Raw genomic sequence first — 23,088 nt, forward strand, 5'->3', positions numbered from 1 at the left:
GCCAGACCGATCGGACCTTCAGTCATAGGTACAATCGTTTGAGATAACACATCGGTCGGAAAATTCTTCAGTGTGTACCTAGCCTCAGTTTATACAATTTTTTTAAATGCCAAGTCAGAAAGAGAAAGTTCCATCATTATGGAAACTATTTAGCTCTAATCAGCAACTGATGTACATCAGCTGCAGACTGCTCCACACTTTCACACAGATTCCCACTATACCTCCCACTTATCATCAAGCAGTGACCATCGTACATTTCATTTTCTCTCTATTATTAAGAGTTAAATCCATTGCTTGACTTTAATGCCCTTTAAAGCAACTTCACACATTTAACTGTTGGTCTCAATGTGTACCTTGTAATTGCATCCTTGTAACAGATGAGTAATACAGGCTGGTTTCTAATGGCAGACCCACGCAGGTTGGTACAACCAGGCGATTTTCACTTGACAGCAATGGCTTAGACCAATGTATATCCACACCTTGCTGAAGTTCATTCACAGCTGCTTGCAATGTTGCATGCTTGCCATTGGGAAGAAACTACACAAAAATAACATAAACTGGTATGCATTAATAACTGAGAAACAAGTTGGGCATGCAAATTGCTGCTGATTACTTACACAGGGGAGATACAGTCAATCAGGATAGAACTCAGGTAGGGAAATAATAATTTGTATAACATGAGATGAGAGGTGTAAATTCTTGGTTTTAAGGATAAAGGGCAAGAACTATCATTTCCAAAAGCAGTGTGTTGATTAGACTTGCTTTAGTGAACCTTCTATGAAACAATTGTACGCTACCTAAAAAAACGTTTTATCTGTTCATCAGCTCTGTAATAGCAATACATGAATTTATCTCCTGTTTTCACATAATCTATGGACAATTAATTCAAAAGATGTTCATATATGAAGCACAAACGTAAAATAACTATAACGTTAATACGTTTTATTCCAACCATCTCACTAAGTAATAGCTATATCGACCCAACAGCCCTAATATATTGTCGGACAAAAAGGACAAAAAGTTCAAATTGTAAAGCATTGCTTATCAGTTATGCTTGGTATGATATTATCAGTATTGACCCTATGTATAAATCTACCAACCTGTAGTCTGTGCAAAGTATTTATCTTACAATCAACTAAAAGTCAAACCATATAGAGATTACCTTAAGAATGTTTTCTAGGGAGCCTCTGTTTAACTCATGGTAGAAAATCTCTTGTCCAAACATCTTAAGGTAGGCTGACGCAGCAGGCTCTTTAGAAGATAATGGTCTCCAAGCATGCAGCTATATATAATAAAGATAAAATAGAACTAAATTTAATAAAAATATGAAATCCATGCAATACTTGTGTTCTTTCTGTGTTGTGCCATCAAATTTCCCTTTGGTTATTAAATGCATTTTTGTTGCTATGTACCATCAATGCATGGGGGTATATTTACTAAACTACGGGTTTGAAAAAGTGGAGATGTTGCTTATAGCAACCAATCAGATTCTAGCTGTCATTTTGTAGAATGTACTAAATAAATGATAACTAGAATCTGATTGGTTGCTGTAGGCAACATCTCCACTTTTTTAAACTTGCAGTTTAGTAAATATACCCCATGGGGTGGCTGCACAACTCTTTGTGAGTTTTCAGCACTAGTGGATCTGACTGTAATATGTAATAACATAGCACACTTGTACTATATATAACTATTAGTAACCAATCAAGTATTTTGTCGCTGAAGAAAACTTCTTCCAAACCAGCAGAAAATATGAAACAAAAACAAACTAAGCAGGAGATACTAAGATGAGAAGCACATACTCTGTAACATTAACTGTAATGAAGGCATGATATATTATTTTGATTGTAAAAACTATGATATTGTACTGGATGGTTTACATTGTGACACTTTTGCACCTGATGCTGAGTTAGGCGCATTTTGGCTGTAATTTACACTTTATAAAGTCACCTATAAAAATAGCGTATTTACGCCCATATGCTCAGTTGGAAGCATCTCAAGGGGCATCCAGCTCTACACCTGTAGCGTATGTGACAGGTTTACGTCAGGCATACATACACCCACATACGTATACACACAGCTGGGTCATAGGGGATTCAATTAGCCGCGAGGTGTCTCCGGAACATCTGTGAGACACTTCGCGGCGGAGGTTTGACAGAAACCTGCGCTCATTTTTGAGATGAGTGAAGAATTCTACCGTAATTGCTGCCAATGTGCACTGTGTGAGGTCCGTGCACCACATTGATGGCACTTGAATTGTCCCTGAACAGTTTGTTAGACTTCCGTTTGCTATTAGGCTCGAAATAGTACAGCACATGTACAGTCATGGCCAAACGTTTTGAGAATGACACAAGTATTATTTTTCACAAAGTTTGCTGCTTTAATGTTTTTAGACCTTTTTGTTAGATGTTGCTATGGTATACTGAAATAAAATTACAAGCATTTCATAAGTGTCAAAGGCTTTTATTGACAATTACATTAAGTTTATGCAAAGAGTCAATATTTGCAGTGTTGACCTTTCTTTTTGAAGACCTTTGCAAGTCGCCCTGAAATACTGTCAATCAACTTCTGGGCCACATACTGACTGATGGCCGCCCATTCTTGCCTAATCAATGCTTGGAGTTTGCAAGAATTTGTGTGTTTTTGTTTGTCCACCCACCTCTTGAGGATTGACCACAAGTTCTCAATGGGATAAAGGTCTGGGAGGTTTCCTGGCCATGGACCCAAAATTTCGATCTTTTGATCCCTGGGCCACTTAGTTATCACTTTTGCCTTATGGCAAGGTGCTCCATCATGCTGGAAAAGGCATTGTTCATCACCAAACTGTGGATAGTTGCTCTTGGAGGATGTTTTGGTATCATTCTTTATTCATATCTGTGTTCTTAGGCAAAATTGAGAGTGAGCCCACTCCCTTGGCTGAGAAGCTCACATGAATGATCTCAGGATGCTTTACTGTTGGCATGACACAGGACTAATGGCAGCGCTCACCTCTCCTTCTCCAGACAAGTGTTTTTCCATATACCCCAAACAATCTGAAAGGGGAATCATCAAAGAAAATGACTTTACCCCAGTTCTCAGCACTCACACCTGCCTGCTGCCATTCCTGAGCAAGCTCTGCACTGTGGTGCCCCGATCCCGCAGCTGAATAAACTTTAGGACACGGTTGTGGCGCTTGCTGGACGTTTTTGGGTGCCCTGAAGCCTTCTTCACAACTATTGAACCGCTCTCCTTGAAGTTCTTGATGATCCGATAAATGGTTTATTTAGGTGCAATCCTTCTAGCATCAATGTCCTTGTTTGTGAAGCCCTTTTTGTGCAAAGCAATGATGACATGCACATGTTTCATTGCAGGTAACCATTGTTAACAAAGGAAGAACAATGATTTCAAGCACCACCCTTCTTTTAAAGCTTCCAGTCTGTTATTCTAACTCAATCAGCATGACAGAGTGATTTCCAGCCTTGTCCTTGTCAATACTCTCACCTGTGTTAACGAGAGAATCACTGACCTCATGTCAGCTGGTCCTTTTGTGGTAGGGCTGAAATGCAGTGGAAATGTTTTTGAGATAAAGTTCATTGTCATGGCAAAGAGGGACTTTAAAAATTAAATTGCAATTCATCCGATCACTCTTCATGACATTCTGGAGTATATGCAAATTACCTTCATAAAAACTGAGGCTGCAGACTATGTGAAAAATAATATTTGTGTCAATCTCAAAACTTTTGGCCATGACTGTAATATTCCTTCTCGCGTAAGAATGAAAACAGCAAAAATAATTCTTTAAAAATACGCCCACAAGGTCCTATAAAGCAGGCACTGTCAATGAGAAAGCACCTATCAGCTTCAGCGGCGCACAGAGGATTGTCGGGGGGGGGGTTTCCCCCCGCCGACCCAAAAAAAAATAATAAAAAAAAAAAACCCAGAGAGAGCTGCTGCTGCTCCGTTTCGCCAGCGCTGTCCTATACAGCAGCCGCGGCGCTGTCTAAGAAGCGTCTGCGGCGGTGCTGTATACAATACAGCACCGCCGCGGACGCTTCTTTGACAGCGCCGCGGCTGCTGTATAGAACAGTGGCCACTTAGTTAACGCAGGGGGGGGGGTTTCTAGAGACTCAGAAACCCCCCCTACGTGCGCCACTGAGCTTCAGAGGTGAATGCACAATCAGAAAATCAGAAGCGCTAGCTATAGCTGGTGTCCATCACCATCAGTGTATGTGTACCTGCCCTAAATGCATTTCTGTGTTGGTCTGCCTCAGCCAAGTTTGCATGGCCTACGTTAGACCGCTCCACTCCTCCCCTGCTCCTCCTCTCCAGTTGTAATGAAGCGCAAGTGTCAGATGCCCCCAACTCTGCATGCGTGTATGCGCGCACTCTTTTTGTGGACATGCACAGTGCACATGTTTGCAAAATGTTGCCACAGCTGTTAGTATTACTGATGAATGGTGAAGCAGCAGTACTATATTATTTTCATAATTGTTTTATATTTTATCATATTTCAAAGCAAGAGCTTTGACACTTGTTACACTACATTTATTTATCAATTTGGCACGACATACAGTTTGACTAAAAGAAGCAGAATAATAAAATGTGCTTATTTCGAAAAATGCATCTTATGGCTCTTTTTAAAAATTATTGCTTGATTACGAGAACAAAAAATATATATTTTTTTCCAATTTGGCCACTGGGTGGCACTCTTGTATTGCTGCATAACGTGCACATACAGTACCTGTACTGTGCAAGAAATAATGCATGTAATGCTAATGTTAATAAATACAAATATACAAAAGAAATTAGCATCTCTGTGCAGAACAAAATAAGACAATCTATTTTACTGAGCATGCTTAGAAAAATAGAGTAACAAAAGAATATTGCTCTCTTCATTTACTGTAAAGTTATCAGAGAACTCCAGGGAGTATATTTACTAAACTGTGGATTTGAAAAAATGGAGATGTTGCCTATAGCAACCAATCAGATTCTAGCTGTCATTTTGAAGCATGTACTAATTAAATGACAACTAGAATCTGATTGGCTCCTATAGGCAACATCTCCACTTTTTTTCAAAACTGCCGTTTAGTAAATATACTCCCAGAACACTAACAGTTTTGAACTATAATCAATCCACCAAGGTGTAAAACCATAGTGCTCATTCCATGGGACCCTGAAGTTACAGAGTTTTGCCCCCCTGCGACAGCCATATTGACTCTGTTCTCCATGTAACAGTTACTGAACAATTAGCTTGTACAGGTTGCTGAGATGCTGCCTCATCCAATCAGCAGTGTCCTGACAACCTGCATAAGCTCTTTTTACAAAAGCTGTGGCACTGAGTTAAGCATTACCTCAAAACTCCAATACCTACAGCTGTATCAACTCCAAACATCTTAGAGGCAGTGCCCTGATTGGATTTGAAACAGGTCTAAAGCTGTCATTCAACAAGCTATGACATCACTGCACTATTCAAGAATCAGCCCATGCCAAGGGCCGCTAAGAGGAATTTCGGTAAACCCTTCCAGAGCCAGTGTTGGGGGTGTGTCCATAGCAGGTTAGTGGGTCCTCCCAAACCACAGTACAGGCAGGACAGTGGCCTAGTGGTTAGCACTTTTGCCTCCCAGCACTGGGGTCATGGGTTCGATTCCCGACCATGACGTTCTCCCTGTGTTTGCATGGGTTTCCTCCGGGTGCTCCGGTTTCCTCCCACACTCCAAAAATATACTGGTAGGTTAATTGACTGCTATTAAATTGACCCTAGTCTGTGTGTGTACACGTGTGTGTCTATGTTAGGGAATGTAGACTGTAAGCTCCAATGGGGCAGGGACTGAAGTGAATGAGTTCTCTGTACAGCGCTGCAAAATTAGTGGCGCTATATAAATAACTGATGATGATGAATACACAGACAGACCAAGGCGTCCCTGCCAAAGCCCCATCCCTCCCCGAAAACATGGCAACCTGCTGCAGAAGGGACAACGATATTGGTGGAATTAGTGATGTATATCAATCACTTCCTGTATATTATTCAACTCAGAAATGCAAAACATTTGATATTTTTTTTAATGCCAAATAAATGCCTTTACTTGGTCATTAATATCCATTTAAAATGAGTAATCATTAATTTGTCTGTTGAAAATGTAACGTTTTCCACTTATTCTTGTCCCCTATTCTTTTGTTTATAAGTCCTTGTAGAAGATTTTATGGGATTTGTCTAATTTATAGGCATGGAGTGATGTTGTTTAGTGTGAATGTCGGCCACTTCATGAGTTAAAGCCCAGGTTTAATACAACGATATTATTTCAGCCTGTGAAAAAGTTCCTACCTTTTTCATCATATCCATAATTTTCTTTATATTTTGCCAGCCGCTTTCAGAGGAGAACAAATGCCTGTTCATTAATAATTCCTGAAGTCCTTCAGCGTGATAGCCAATCTATATGTCACAATGAAATGCAAACACTGAATTGCCAAGTAATGTGTTTGTGCATTTGGTATAGGGACAAAGAAATTTCTTACCTCAAAGAGATCAGTGAAGGCCCCCAAGAAGTGAATTTTGAGCTTGCTGAGAATAGCTACAGGAAGAATATTAGCTGCGTTGTGTAACACGTCAAATCTGCTTTCAAACCCTGACATGAGGGAATCTGAGGAAAACGCAAAGTTTAGTGCTACAAATATCGATAAAGATAAATAAGTAAAAGGCAGTTTGATTCTCATTTACTAATTAAAAATTTAAAGTCTGGATAGAATAACATATTTAAAGGGTTTCTGCAAATAGGTCAATAAACGGTCTGATTTCATTAAAATAGTATAATCAATGAAGATTATTTTAAAAAATATAACTATGGGAACATATGTTCCAAGGTATCTTTACAAGCATTCATAAGTACTGTATTTCCAACATGATGTAGTACTTATTTACAAATAATATGAATTTGCAAATTAAAGTGTTTTAGCCATATAAAGTTAAAAGTAGCCGATGGAATATTCCTGCTCTTGGGATTTTATACGCATGATTGTTCCTGTACCTATAAATGTGTCATAGTGGAATCCACAGCGAAATGCGTTTCTTGTTGCTTCATATTTAGACTTCAGAATGGTAACTGCCATGTTGCAGATAGCAGCCCTAGTAACAAACAGAGGTGTAAGCTGTAGTAAACCAAAAATTACACAAAAGCAAATGCAGAGATATGGTCCTAGGATTGGTTCCAAACCTCTCAAAGGTAATATTTATTTCTGTGCTGAGCCTCTCTTTTAAATATTGATAGGGATATTTCTTAAGTGGTCAGTGATCAGATACAGAGACAATAAATGCACGCACAGGTGAAGTGTAGTATATACTCTGAGTTTACCAAAACAAATCATCATCTATATATAATGTTTTAGCCACGTAGACATTTTAGAACTGTGCAAGTGTGAATCACAAAGTCCAACATCAGCAAATATTACAAAGAACAAAGGAAGATATATATGTCCTGTGAAAGTGGACATAACTGTTACAAATCATAGTTGCAGTTCTTGCATGTCATTGAAACTTGTCAATAAAACTAAAGTCTATTGTGACTTGCAAAACTGTAGGACTGAACCCTGCACAATTTTTTTCTGAACAAACCATGTTAACTCTTTCAGTATTATCTGATGAAACTACTTACTGCAAGTTCAATCGAGTACAGACCTTTTTTAAGTGATGGACAGTACGATCTACTAGTTCTATAGGATGGTATAATATTTGCACCTTTTAGTGACAGACGTTAGCCTTATTAGAGGGAGTAGTGATCTGGGCCTCCTTATGACTTATCAACGATGGGATCTGCAAGTCACAATCTGACAAAGGACTGTGTTGTTACAGGGCCATCTTTTCCATTGGGCACGATAGGCAGCTACCCGGGGGCCCCACGGGCAAGGGGGCCCCATAGGCACGGCTCTTATTGAGAATAATTAATCCTGCAAAAGAAAAAAACCTGCAAAAAAGCCTACAAGGGTCACTGAGCAAGTACATCTATCTATCTCTATCTTTATATATCTATAACTATATCTGTATCTGTATACATCTATATATCTATATCTATATCTATATCTAGGGGCCCCGGTGCACTGCTTTGCCCGGGGGCCCATAATGTTGTTAAGATGGCCCTGTGTTGTTGTCCCTTTAAATTGTGGACAAGTTTGCAAGGTTATAGACCGTGAGATGGCCTTTGTCTCCTATGTATGTGTTATTACAAGTTGCAAGAGACTGTATAATCTGTGTGTGAAGAATAATTGTCCTTTAGTGAGTGCATCAGTGTTTTCCCATCCTCTCTTCTCATGACAACGTCTACAACCCTACAATGTCTTGGACTATAGTAGCTGTTGCTTGTGACCAACATCGGGTGACACAGTCTGTAAGCATCTGAGGATACCAGGTCTATGCAATGATAAGCTTCAAACTTACACTTCTTGAAGATCAGGGTTGGTACTTTGGCTCAGACGCTTCAATAAAGAATACACAAAACTCCCCACTTGCATGTCGGCCTCCTCCATCAGAGTTTTAGCTATGGTCATGACCAGGTCAGCAGGTGGCTTGTTGTCCATGATAATCTCGGCAGCTATTATTCGGATCAATGGATGCTGCTTCAAGTCCAAATACAACTGCAGGCAAATCTCCATAACCTGAATGGAAGGATCGGGAAATGTACAGTGTTTGTTTAATTTTGCTGTTTGTTACATTTGACCGGGTATTATTTATTGAAGGACGTTAATTATTAACAATATAAATTAAAATTATGTAAATGCAATTTAATCGTTTTGCATACATGTTTAAAAATGTAAGTTTAATGAATTGTGGTATATTTAAGGGATTTCCATCTTTGGTGATTTGAAATGGTAACAGGTATTTACTATAACTTTACTAGTCAAAAAAATGATAATATATAATATACCTGGATGATTTGGAGAAGATTGTTCTACTTGCCTTCCTTAAGACGAAACTGGGACAAAGGGGTAGATGTATTAAGCTTTCTAAAATAGAAAAGGGGAGGTGTTGCCCATAGCAACCAGATTCTATCATTTCCTAGAATAAACCAGATAAACAATAGCTAGAATCTGACTGGTTGCTATGGGCAACACCTTTACTTTTCCTTTTGGGAAGGATTGACACATTTACCCCAAAGTCTTATTCTAGTATATGGTAGAATGCATGGCACATGGGAGCCAAAGTGACAGTGTTTCTACCATGAACACAATGCTCTATCTTATGTACTTAACATAACAACCAGGACTATATATGAATACATTTCTTGCTTGTCAGCCAAAAGCAAGTAATGCTTATTATATAAATCGGTGGTAATCATTTTTACGACTACCACTCTTCCAACATGGAGAAGGCCTACAAAGAAAATCCAAAATTATGAAAAACCGATTGGAAAATAAACACACTTACCTTCAACCCAGGGCCGGATTAAGGGAATGGAGGCCCCTGGGCTAAGGGGACCCCCATTCCTTCCCCCATGAGGCCCCCCCTTGTTAGCTGCCCGATCCCCCTGCCCACTGGGAGGCCCCCCTGTTTGCCGCCCCCCCCAAGCACTTACCTCCTTCTCCTGTCTCTGTACTCCTTCCGCGGCGCGCTGTAAGCTCCTTACTGAGGAGATCTCGTGACACTCTCATGAGATCTCCTCAGTAAGGAGATTACTGAGCGCCGCGGAAGATGTACAGAGACAGGCTCAACAGCACTGTTCGGGCCATTGGTGCCCCCGGCCTGATCAATAATGCTGCTGAGCACTTTCAAGGGCCCCCTGGATGCCCGAGGCCCCTGGGCTGTAGCCCAGTTAGACCTCGGGTTAATCCAGCCCTGCTTCAACCCAACGCTGGAGATCTCCGATTGGAGCACCATGCTGACAGCAAGTGATTCTGATTGGAGAAGTGTTTGGCACTGCAGGCTGAAGTCATTGCGACGTCTGTCAGTAGAAATTTAAAGCGGCAATGTGGGGACCCCTAAGGTTAAGTGTTTAAACACTTAACCCGACATTGCCTCTTTAAATTTCTATTGACAGACGTCGCCATGATGTCAGCCTGCAGTAGAGATGGGCGGGTCCGGTTCTCCGAGAACCGAACCCACCCGAACTTTGGGTATCCGAGTACCGAGCTGAGCAGCTCGGTACTCTCCCGCCCATTCCGAATCCAAATCGAGGCCGAACGTCATTGTGACGTCGTCGGATCTCGGGACTCGGTTCTCGCGATACTTCAACTTTATAAATACACGCCTCCACAGCAATCCATCGCCATTTGACAGAGGGAGAGAGCAGGGTGTAGTCATAGGCTAATTAGAGCAGGGACAGAGAATACCATATTGTTCTTGCAATTGCTCTAACCAAAATCGCTAGTGCAGAGAGGAGGATAGAGGTTTATTATTTTTTCTTCATATTTGGCACTCCCCAGCGCTTTTGGGGTGTCCCCCATAATTGTGCATTAATATTTCTGGCTGTCAAAAGTCATATCTGTCAGCATTATCTACTAAATAATTTGTAGCACACCTCAGTGTTTTTGGGGTGTCCTCCCTAATTGTGCATTAATATTTCTGGCTGTCAAAAGTCATATCTGTCAGCAGTATCTACTCAATAATTTGTAGCACTCCTCAGTGTTTTTGGGGTGTCCTCCCTAATTGTGCATTAATATTTCTGGCTGTCAAAAGTCATATCTGTCAGCAGTATCTACTCAATAATTTGTAGCACTCCTCAGTGTTTTTGGGGTGTCCTCCCTAATTGTGCATTAATATTTCTGGCTGTCAAAAGTCATATCTGTCAGCAGTATCTACTCAATAATTTGTAGCACTCCTCAGTGTTTTTGGGGTGTCCTCCCTAATTGTGCATTAATATTTCTGGCTGTCAAAAGTCATATCTGTCAGCAGTATCTACTCAATAATTTTTAGCACTCCTCAGTGTTTTTGGGGTGTCCTCCCTAATTGTGCATTAATATTTCTGGCTGTCAAAAGTCATATCTGTCAGCAGTATCTACTCAATAATTTTTAGCACTCCTCAGTGTTTTTGGGGTGTCCTCCCTAATTGTGCATTAATATTTCTGGCTGTCAAAAGTCATATCTGTCAGCAGTATCTACTCAATAATTTTTAGCACTCCTCAGTGTTTTTGGGGTGTCCTCCCTAATTGTGCATTAATATTTCTGGCTGTCAAAAGTCATATCTGTCAGCAGTATCTACTCAATAATTTTTAGCACTCCTCAGTGTTTTTGGGGTGTCCTCCCTAATTGTGCATTAATATTTCTGGCTGTCAAAAGTCATATCTGTCAGCAGTATCTACTCAATAATTTTTAGCACTCCTCAGTGTTTTTGGGGTGTCCTCCCTAATTGTGCATTAATATTTCTGGCTGTCAAAAGTCATATCTGTCAGCAGTATCTACTCAATAATTTTTAGCACTCCTCAGTGTTTTTGGGGTGTCCTCCCTAATTGTGCATTAATATTTCTGGCTGTCAAAAGTCATATCTGTCAGCAGTATCTACTCAATAATTTTTAGCACTCCTCAGTGGTTTGCGCTCAGAATGGATTCAAAGCAGTCCACATATGATCTAAATGAGCAACCAGGTTCTGTCACCAGTCCTGATGTTAGTGTTCCCAGTACGTCATCTGGCCAAGGCGATGTCAAACAACAGAGTGTTTTCAAATTAGTGCAAAAAACAAAAACCAAAAAAAAATTTACTGTATTGAAGCGAAAAAGAAGTGTAACTGAGCAAAAGTTAAGTGACGATAAAAAAAAAATTGCAAGCATGCCATTCTACACACGCAGTGGCAAAGAGAGAATGAGGCCTTCACCTTTGGCTATTAGTGGCAGATCCCAAAAAGTTACCCAGGCTACAATTGGTGCACAACTACTGTTACGCGTCAAAGCTGAGCTGCAAGATACCAGTGAGGCATTACAGGAGAATATTTGCTCTGATTCACAAATGACAACAATCCCTGTGGAGAGTCCATCCAACAGTGGGATGTCTAATCGTGAGCATTCTGCTGATGTGTGCCTTAATAGCCCGAGTGTAGCCAGTGATACCCAAATTGAGGATGCCACTTTGGAATTAGAAGAGGATGAGGGGGAGATTTGTGTAGGCGACGAGGGCGCTAATGATGATGTTGATGATTATGATGCAGACAGATACCAAATTGCCTTTCTCAATTTCTATTTATATTCTAGATTATATAACGGCTGAATAGTTTTCTATTTTACTCCTAGTGGAGAGAGGATCTGATGCAGACAGATACCAAACTGCCTTTGTCCATTTCAATTTATATTGTACAGTATATAACAGCTGAATTTATTAGTATTTTATACAAGTGGAGGGGGGCCTAGAGAGACAGAAACCAAACTGGCTTTCTCCATGTCAATTAATATTGTACAGTCTATAATGGCTGAATTTTTTAGTATTTTATACAAGTGGAGGGGGGCCTAGAGAGACAGAAACCAAACTGTCTTTCTCCATGTCAATTAATATTGTACAGTCTATAATGGCTGAATTTTTTAGTATTTTATACAAGTGGAGGGGGGCCTAGAGAGACAGAAACCAAACTGGCTTTCTCCATGTCAATTAATATTGTACAGTCTATAATGGCTGAATTTTTTGCTATTTTATACAAGTGGAGGGGGGCCTTGAGAGACAGAAACCAAACTGGCTTTTTCCATTTCTTTACATATTTAACTATAAGTGTAGGGTGTAATATACATTCAAAGACGATGGCTGCATTGCCAATATGCATAGATGGAGAGGAAGACAATCTGTTTTGTGTGTAGAATAGGCCTACCAACGAAGAATTAAACTGTTTTTTTGGATGATTTATTACCTCAACAATTAGATTACTTGTCTCTAAAACAGTTGGAGCACTAAATTGGGTTAATTTAGGCCCAAAAACATGGATTTTCCCAAAAAATAGCAAAACAAAACCAAACAAAACCAAAACCAAAACCAAAACACGCAATGGCGGTTTTGCAAAACCAAAACCAAAACCAAAACACGACGGTAATCCAGATCCAAAACCGAATCCAAAACCAAAACACGGGGGTCAGTGACCATCTCTAGCCTGCAGTGACAAACACTTCTCCAGTCAGAATCACTTGCTGTCGGCATCGTGCTCCCATCGGAGATCTCCAGCATCGTGTTGAAGGTAAGTCTGTTTATTTTCCAATCGGTTTTTCATCATTTCGGATTTTCTTTGTAGGGCTTCTCCATGTCGGACTAGTGGACATCGGTAAAGCGTACCCAACCCATATAAATAGAGAGCTTTAAAATACTTTTACATCATACATAACATGCCTAGATCTGCATAGCTTGAAAATATTATATTTCCCTCTTTTATGTTCTATACCTTATTATGCTATATTGATCATTTGGTTAATTACATACACAAATTACGGTAAACATGCATTCCACACTAATCTCTCTATCTAATAAATAACAAAAATAAGATACACTGCTATAGTTAGAAAATAATGTTTTCCCCTCTCATATATTCTATCATGTATTATTATATAATCGTTTTTTTAAGTGTCAAAGAAATATGCACTTTCCCCTGGACATTTCTTTCATATGCTATGTTTAACATTTGGCACAGTAGTATCAGACAGGTACTTTGTGCACCTGTGTTTTTATGTCATAGTTGAAAATATAGTTATAGCTAATAAATACTATGATAAACGGTGTATGGTTTAAGGATACCTTTATGGGATTTCCGAGTCCCATGTTTTTTAGGGCCATAGCAGCAGCAGCCTGAATTGGTAACGGTAAGTGGGAAACCATCGATGTAAACCGTGGAAGGAATTTCATAATGTACTTTAAGCTGGCGAGTTGTCCTGAATTTCCCAGACCTTTCAGTGCCAGAATTATTTCCTCGCTTTCCATTAAATCGGTCGCTCCTGTGAGAAGATCATGAAGAGGCTGCAAATGAAAATAAATAAAATAAATATTTGAAACCATATTTGAATTTCTATTGTGGGACAAAAATAAAAATTGGTAAAGAGTACTATACCAAACTTGTCAAAAAAAGCAAAATTCTAGACAGGAGCACAACCAACCGAGTTAATCCTGTATTCTACTTCTAAAGTCCAGAATACGCACATATCTCACACAAGACACCGCAAAAACCATAATTCATGCACTCATCATCTCCCGCATCGACTATTGCAATTCCCTTCTTACTGGTCTTCAGAAAGTCAGACTTGAAGCCCTACAATCTATTTTGCACGCAGCGGCTAGATTGATTTTCCTTGCAAACCGTTCGTCCTCTGCTGAGCCACTCTGTCAGTCTCTACATTGGTTGCCCGTATTACATCAAATCCAATTTAAAACTCTTCTACTAACATACAAGTCCGTCAACAAAATTGCACCGACATACATTTCCTCATTTGTCTCAAAATATCTCCCTACTCGACACCTCCGTTCTGCACAAGATCTGCATTTTTCTTCCACTCTCATCACATCCTCCCATTCTCGGTTACAGGAATTTTTCCGGGCTGCACCCACTTTGTGGAATTCCCTCCCTCGCACAGTAAGACTTTCCTCTAGTCTTCAACCTTCAAGCGTTCTCTGAAAACCCACCTCTTCAGACAAGCTTATGATATTCCTCAACCACCATCTTAATCTCCCTAGATTACCCTATTACCACCCTCTACACAGCTAACACAAGACAACAACCCTCTGACCAACATTGCTACACACACAACCCACTCAATACTTTTACCTTTGCATTCTAGCTGGTCCATTGTGCAATATGATGTAGCACATGCACTTGTGTTTCAAACTCCCATTGTCCCATAGATTGTAAGCTTGCGAGCAGGGTTCTCTTACCTCTCTGTCTGTATTACCCAGTATTGTTTTATGAAAGTTTGGTCCCAATTGTAAAGCGCTACGGAATTTGCTGGCGCTATATAAATATTAATGTTAATAATGTTGATGATGATGCTGAAAGTCATTAACAGCCACCAATTGATACCTGCCGCATCCCAAAATAATTTCTGTTATTCTCATTTGTGTGCACCCTCTCTCCCCTTCATTTACCTGTTTGCACAGAGAACATGAACTTTCACATAACTAGGGGCTGGCTAGCAAATTTATCATTACATATGGTGTGAACACTGCTTCCCCCCCTTCTCTGAGCCGTGAAAACTTCTGACACATCAGAAATGGCCGAGAAGGTAAGAAACAATTCTGGCATATGGTGCTCTGCCGCTGCTTAATTGTTCTAAAGTACATAGCAGGAATATGTGTCAAACTTTCTACAAAGGAAAAGTGGAGGTGTTGCCCATAGCAACCAATCAGACTGTACCTATCATTTATCTAGTACATTCTAAAAAGTAATAGCTAGAGTCTGGTTGCTATGGGCAACATCTCCACTTTTCCTTTGCAGAAGGTTTGATAAATCTACCCCAGTGCCTCTAATAAGTATCCAGTTTTAAAATGCTGTCCTAGCAATTCTGCCTCTAACTCCTAGTATTATAAATTTTAATTGGCACACAATGTTTTATTCTATTATTTCCCACTCAACTGGTCTCAGTTAAGTAAAATATAAACTATTAGCACAGTTTAATTCTTGGGAGTTAGAGTTATACACAGCATGCGTAATGCAATACAAGCTCTTTATGTAACACATGAAACTTATTGATGCAAAACTTATTGAAGGTCATTTATCCACAAATGAGGGTACAAAATATTCCTATTTATGCAAGTGAGCCATATTGCCCACCTCACTCATTAACAAGTAACCTGCCCACAGCGAGCCGCCATTCCGGTAACTGCAACTGTCTCATAAAATATAACTCTGGGTGACCTTTAGCGGATTTGAAATACACATAGTGGAATGTGTCACTTTTGTGTGTGTGTATTTTGCTTGTTTTCAGAGACTTGGTTTTCTGCCATCTCTAAGCTTTTGAACAAAATAGTCCTTTTGCAGGGATAAAAAAAAAAGCTCTAAACAGAAAACACCCCCTAAATGTGTCTTCTACACTCCTTAAAACCTCATTTAAATAATCAAGTCTAACATTCCCTCTATGGTGTGTACCATATTTCAGGACCAAGAACACAGGCACAAAGGAGTCGGACACTGGTCACTGTCTGGGGACAAAGGAAGAGATGTGTACACTTGCTGTCACTTCCGACATCGTACCACCGAACCGCCGTCATCCAGACTTCGTCTTTTAGGAGATATAAATTGAAAACTCGCTCTGCTTAAAAATAAATGACCACTCAACCCCAAATTGAATTAGATTGTTCTACTTTAACCTGTCATACGACTGCAGCTCAGCTGGAGGGTAAAGTGTTAGCTCCCCACCCCGTTACAGCTGAAGCTTCTTCCACATATTAATGACAGTGTTCTCATGGCATCTTATAAAGCTTAGAAAGCTGATTCTTTATTCTTTTGTATTGCTGTGATATCACTGGCCCCAACGTGTGTGTGAATCCACCAATGTACGCAGTGTATTTCTGCAAAGCAAGTCTGGAAAGTTGTCAGTCATACTGTGCCTGTTTAGTTAGAGAAGTATCTTCAACCTAACATGTTACCCTGAAATAAAACATGGTGACTTATTTAATTAAGTTTTAACCCTTCAGTTATGTCATCTATATTATCCAGATCAGTAATATACAACATTCGATATACACATGGACCTGCTGTGCTCCAAATCTCCCCCTTCTTGCCAAGATAGCTAGTTTGCATTGTCAATTGTAAAAAAATCTGTGTAGTTACATCAAATTTGCCAATATCGTTTTTTGTGCACAAATATACATGTGTTACACCTCCTAAATGACCACAGTGTACCTACTAATAAAAATGCATGCGATACAATAGCCGTGCACTGCCAGTCAATGTTCCCCTATCACTCTCTTGGGAGAAACCAATTTGAATGTAAAAATAGTACCTTTGAAGTCACCAGAAATATATGACATAGCATAAATGAAGCAATATATTTTTTACTGATAGTGAATTAAACCTGACATTCTCATTTTCAAAACCGTTCTTTTCATTTACTAAACCATTATGCTGTCTAATCGGATATCATTTTCTTTTGTAAATGTATTAGCTTCAATAAGACATGATATGATTACGTTGGGGTTGGGAAGAACGGCTCAGCTTGGCTTAGTTGTAGAACTAGCTCCCTGAATCCAGAGATATACCTCATTCATTTACTTCCTGATAAAGCTTTATCAATTGAAAAGGCCGGTTCTTTTATATGTACGTATTAAAACTTAATTTTCTTTTCAATGTTAAAGTTTTATTTGCGAGCTAACTGACAAATATTATTGATATCAAGCAGTGAATAAAATGAGTATGGATTTTCTTTCCACTTTGTATTTCATACACATACAGTGGTGCATACTATAATCTGGTGTTAAGTTATGTAAATGATCTGCCATCTGGTCTAGGCCTTGTGTCTTTTCACCTGTTGCTCTTCTGATTTTAAATTTTTAGGTGAATGGAGGAGATAAAGTTGCTTCTATAAAAATCTAGGATCTATGTATATATGAAGGGTCATTTACGAGCCTGTAACAAATAAAGGCGCGTAGCACAAATGTTCTCTGGTGCCATTATGCTTGGGACTTCTAATGCTGACAGTGCTTTACAGGCAGAAAAAGAATAAGCCCTTATCTGTATTAACTCTACAAGCCAAGCCCTTATGGATAATCAGAACAGAAACGGAAAAGGTATATAGGTACTTCTGCACTCTCGTTTGTTTGGGAAGGGATGAGGCATACATCTAACAGTGGTGATCACGTTGCTGCTCCATTTTGGGTTTGGTCTGTGCAGCGCACCATTGACCTATCAGTAGAAGTCACCAATTCATTGCACGGAGGTCCTTCCCACATGGAGCAGCGGTGGTTGGATCTGCTTTGTAGAAGACCAAAACCCTCACCGTAGACCTCAGCAGGTAGGAACTTTTATGGAGGGGTGGTGGGGCTGAGACTTGGGGCGTATGTGATAAGGGGAGAATGGGGATGTAATATTTCACATATGTCCCCCCCATGACTCTCTCCTTGTCCCGTGTGTCACAAGCCTTCCGTCTTATTGTCAAGTTGTATGATATGTGTCAATGGGAGAAGGAGGGAGGTTCATATGTGACAAGGTGTAGGAGTTTAGGGGCATATGTGACAACAGGAGATGGGTGGGAAATAACGTTAAACAGGAACAGGCTACACAAGTCTCAGATACATGTGAAACATACATTATGTAGAGCACCACACAGCTGCAAGGCATGGAGTGCTGCACAGTGTATATTTCCCATCAAGACTTGCATATTGGGTTGGAGCACATGGTGCATATACAGCCCAGGGTCCCAGATCCTCTGAATCCACCACTGCCCCTAGCAGATGCATCCTACCAGACTGACTTGCAAGATATATTGTGGGTAATTTACAATAACAGGTCCTTGTGAGCGAATCAGTCAGCTATTAGAAGATACATGTGCAAAGGGCTTAGACCTGATAAGCATTAAGCTTTCTTAGAGTCATACAATTTGCATTAAGAGTTACGAGAAGGAACAATGGCAGAAACCTGCATGGCAATTAGACTAATATTGCATACAGGTGATCTTGGATGGCTGGTGTTAATAGAGGGAATTATGGCAGAGACATACCTGGAGATGAAGCGATGGGTATGTGGTTAGATCAGACTGCACGGAGGCAGATGGGCAGTATTTAACATAACTGTTATTTTCCCATCGATCAGAAGGTGCATCCATCCCCAGCAAATGCTAGAGTGACTTTAAAGATATAACTATAAGAACTGATTTAAAGTAATTGCATTAATACAGATGAAAAAGAAGTCTGAATTTCAGTGAAGTTACCATTCCGACGTTAGGTATTTCATAAAGGCACTCTCCTGGGAAATCCAGAATACATTACAGCCCTAGTCAAGCATAGACTCCAATGGAACAGTGCTACTATCTGGCAAATTATAATTAGCAACCATGGTGATTACCTGCAATGCTTCTTCTGAGCAGTAGTCAGATTCTCTGCAGAACTTATGCACCAATGATCCATAGGCAAGGTATGCCACTTTCCTTAGTAGAGAATCACCTCGGGACTTAATAGCCTCCAGCAAAGACTGTAATAGGAAATAACTGCGTTATGGATAACATTTATTGGAAATGTAATCAAACCGGTTACCTGTGCTGAATGATTCATTGATGCTAAGGGTGTATTTTTTTTTACCATCAATGATTTTAGCACAGGGAACTTCAATAATAAAGTAATATGATAGTTCAGGAGCAGAATATTTTGTATCAGGTGGAAGAGGCCACATCGAAGAATCTGAAATATTTCAAGCCCCATTTACAGTATGGAGCAAAGCAAAAACCAAGAGGAGCAAATTTGCTTCTGGACAAACCATGTTACACTGCAAGGGTGCAAAGGCGTTTTTTTGTTTTCTTGCATGCAGGGGAAATACAGGCTGCTCTTCTATGTAGCATACAAATACCGGCTGCTTTATTTTTACACTGCAGAGTTGAGCTAGGACACCCCCCTCCTAACTCTGAATGTGCCCCTGATATTAAGGGCCTGACTTATCTTCGGACGTAGCTCCTGATGCCGGCTTAATTTGCGTGAAATTGCTCTTCAGATCTTCAGAAACTCACTTTACGCTAGTGAACGCAATTTCATCCAATTTAAGTCCAAGCGCAAATGACCGTCAACATTATAAGTATGGGCACCTTACGACTGCCCACCGCTTCTCATGCCTCTCGTCATCTAACATCAAGAAGTTGTCATTCAGCAGGTAAAGAAGTGGCCAAGCTGCCCACTCCTATATTATAATAATGCACCTAGGTGTGGCATGCAGTCATTATAGCTCACAGTGACGTATTTTAGGTGATCTCTGATTGGACGTACCTTAGCTTCTTCTATTGCTTCGTGATCCGCTTCAATTAAATGTAAAGCCAGCGGTACAGCCTGCACTGCTTCAAACTCAGTCAGTTCTTTTATCTTCAGTTTTAAAAACCTTAATGACAAAGAGTGTCCAATGGCTGGAATAGCATCTAAAAACCAGCGCCTACAAACATGAAGACAAAAACACAAAAATGTTCAGAAACTAGATTGAGACAAAATCATAAACTCTGTGTTTTAAAGTCAGATTATTCTCTCCATGTAGGCTCATCAGAATGGTCACAACAGTTGAAGCAGATCTTGTGGGAGGCAGTGACCTGTCCACTTGTGTGATTGTGTTAGTAAGGACAGAGCTGCATGTGACAGGGGCAGTGACATGATGTGAGGAGGGGAATGGAGGTAGCAGGAAGCAACAGACTGAGAGTTATATAGTGGAAGGAGCAGGGTCCCCCAGCAGCACAGAGTATATCAGGAGATGAGTAATGTGTTAGTGAGGACAGGGCTGCATGTGACAGGGGCAGTGACATGATGTGAGGAGGGGAATGGAGGCAGCAAGAAGCCACAGACTGAGAGTTATATAGTGGAAGGAGCAGGGTCCCCCAGCAGCACAGAGTATATCAGGAGATGAGTAATGTGTTAGTGAGAACAGGGCTGCATGTGACAGGGGCAGTGACATGATGTGAGGAGGGGAATGGAGGTAGCAGGAAGCCACAGACTGAGAGTTATATAGTGGAAGGAGCAGGGTCCTCCAGCAGCACAGAGTATATCAGGAGATGAGTGATGTGTTAGTGAGGACAGGGCAACATGTGACAGGGGCAGTGACATGATGTGAGGAGGGGAATGGAGGCAGCAGGAGGCCACAAATTGTAGGTTTGAGAGTATGGCAAATAAAACAGGAAAGCCACCAAATAATATGACTAGCAGTGAAAACCTAGTGAATGGAGGATATGGCGGGTAAAGATTTGCATCATGACAGACGCTAGGAAGTTGCATGACCATAAAAGGGGCACAGTTAATAATGAAGGAAATTGAAGTGAGGTGAAGTGAACCTTTTTCCTTGTCCAATCAGAATATACCATTACTCAGGAAAGATCAAAGGTCAAGGCCATACAGAACTAACCAAGGTATAAAACCAGAATCACCTACTGAAGGTCTAATAAACACCGGTACAGATGAGTGGGAGAAGATGTGTAAAAATATCAACTAGTACAAATCTGTAAGACAGGTGTGATTCCACACATGCCAAATAGCTTTATCTGCATTATCTCTCTGGACGCCAATGAAAACAAACATGAAGGAACTTGCACATGTATTTATACAGTAAACCGTGGCTAAAGTTAGTGATTAAAGTTCGTTTTCTTAAAGAGCAAACTCTGAGCAGGGCCCCCTGCTCACAGAGGTTTTAAAAATCTATCCTATAGCTGCTAAGCAGGCCGTGCTGGTGCTTACGTTGTTGCAAAGCTAGTGAAACAATGTAGCAGCTCAGAGCCTCTATAGCAGACCAGGTTTGCAGAGACACCTCCAGTAGTCCCTGGCTCCCGGAATGATCTTGCCACTGCTACCCATGTTGCAATGATTGGTAGGCAACAACATTTTTTATGAATATCACATTTATCATTTTATCTGTAATACTAATTGTTTACCTGTAGTGTTTCCTTCCCGATAATGAATTCCATATGCCATCGATTTGTTCGTAGCTTGCCATTCGCAAATGCTGCACCAGTTGCATAAAGAGCTCTGGAGATACCTTGGATAATGGTCCCATGTTGTGTTCTACCAAATGATGCAGAAGGTCGCTAATCTGTAAATGTACGAGTCATGGAAAGACACACTTGAGATTTTCAATAATGAATTTAGCCCACTCGCGGGTTGATCATGAGTTCATTGTGTAGGAGAGAATTACCTATGCGCAAAAGTTTAAGCTTTTCGGTAGACAGACTCAGCCGTGCCGCTAGGCCTACCAATTGAGAAGGACTAATTGTGGGCTATGTGACCGATACATAGTCTTTATTCTACAGGGTCAAATGAATCTGCTCTTTATGTTTGTTAAACTTCAAGATAAGGTTGTGAGTTACCAGATTCATTTTATGATAGGAGGAGGGGAAACCACTACTTTGCTGAGCCTCCTAGTTGGAGAGAAGGTGTGAGAGATCCTTTGTGCCCAGATACGACTACCTAAACCAGAGACATAGAGTACACCCACTTTCATTTCTTCTTCTGATTTCAAGTCAATTTTCCCTGGATTTAAATATCTACCTAAAGTGGTTGGCACCCACTTATATGAAATTCAGCTGTTCCGATAGCAGCCCCTCACCCTCCATGCTACTAATTCACCTGTAACATCTGAGGACTTTCCTGTGCCGAGTAAAAAGTCTTCATTAATGTATTTATATTAATTATTATTAAATGAATATCATTATGTTAATACATTCGCCTATCAGAATACTATATATAGAAATGTATTTCACGAACACAAGATTAAATAAATAATTTTTTCGGCCGTTTCTAAATGTGGCAAGGACATTATGACACTTCTCCCTGAGGCCCAATTTACTTGTTTAAAAGACTACAAAGAATATATAAAAAGCAGATTTTAATGCAAAATCATTAAATCACAATCTTTAGAACTCTCCTGTAATAAAAATAATCATTACTTGAATCTACTCCCTGTGTTTTTTTAATGGCCCAATCAAACATCGAGTCTGCCAAGTGCATAGATTGCTTTGGATACCCCGGCTTGCTGAAGTTCACAAAGAACAGACACTTTGATTCATGGACATAACTTGTGTAGGTATGTACCGGTATATATATATATATATATATATATATATATATATATATATATGGGCATTGTGGGCCCCATAGCAAAATTTGGGAAGGAGCATGGCAATGCTGTTTTAGCCCCCTGGGATCCCTCTCTGCTTTCAAAACAGTAGAGTGGGGACCTCTTCTGATCATGCACTGGGAGTGAGGGCCTCAGAGGCAGGGTGACCCACTTTTGCAGGACCCACCTCACTTCTAGGCCCTGTAGTGGCCGCACCCACTGTATTTCCGGTGGCATACCTCCCAAAATGTCTGTCCTCACCATGGGACAACCCAAGAGGGCTGCCTAGTGCTGTAAAGACTAGGCTGCCATTACATACCCCCTCCCCTCCCATCAGGGGGATACAGGAATTACAGCTGTATGGGGCCCAACAGCAGAGTGGGGCCTCAGCAGTCCGGGCCCAAACAAATTTATTAGGGGTGGGGACCTCCGCAGTGAATTAAGGGAGAT

General features: G+C 40.4%; 1 protein-coding gene and 1 long non-coding RNA gene across 2 annotated transcripts in view; both read right to left on the minus strand.

Annotated features, from left to right (window-relative positions):
• The window catches only part of LOC142100007 (uncharacterized), a 656,382-nt gene that overhangs the window by 104,151 nt on the left and 529,143 nt on the right, over positions 1-23,088 (minus strand). The gene's annotated exons all lie outside the window — the stretch shown is intronic.
• LOC142098771 (vitellogenin-1-like) overlaps positions 1-23,088 on the minus strand; it is a 97,018-nt gene that overhangs the window by 44,251 nt on the left and 29,679 nt on the right. The window contains exons 8-17 of the mRNA XM_075181539.1: positions 21,458-21,615; positions 19,821-19,980; positions 18,913-19,038; positions 13,662-13,880; positions 8,405-8,622; positions 7,002-7,099; positions 6,493-6,617; positions 6,302-6,409; positions 1,163-1,282; positions 354-537 (exon numbers count right to left, since the gene is read on the minus strand). Of these exons, the coding sequence (XP_075037640.1) occupies positions 354-537; positions 1,163-1,282; positions 6,302-6,409; positions 6,493-6,617; positions 7,002-7,099; positions 8,405-8,622; positions 13,662-13,880; positions 18,913-19,038; positions 19,821-19,980; positions 21,458-21,615 (1,516 nt within the window). The remainder of the gene's footprint in view (positions 1-353; positions 538-1,162; positions 1,283-6,301; positions 6,410-6,492; positions 6,618-7,001; positions 7,100-8,404; positions 8,623-13,661; positions 13,881-18,912; positions 19,039-19,820; positions 19,981-21,457; positions 21,616-23,088) is intronic.

The sequence above is a fragment of the Mixophyes fleayi genome, chromosome 8 (genome assembly GCF_038048845.1).
Source record: "Mixophyes fleayi isolate aMixFle1 chromosome 8, aMixFle1.hap1, whole genome shotgun sequence".
NCBI classification, from domain to species: domain Eukaryota; kingdom Metazoa; phylum Chordata; class Amphibia; order Anura; family Limnodynastidae; genus Mixophyes; species Mixophyes fleayi.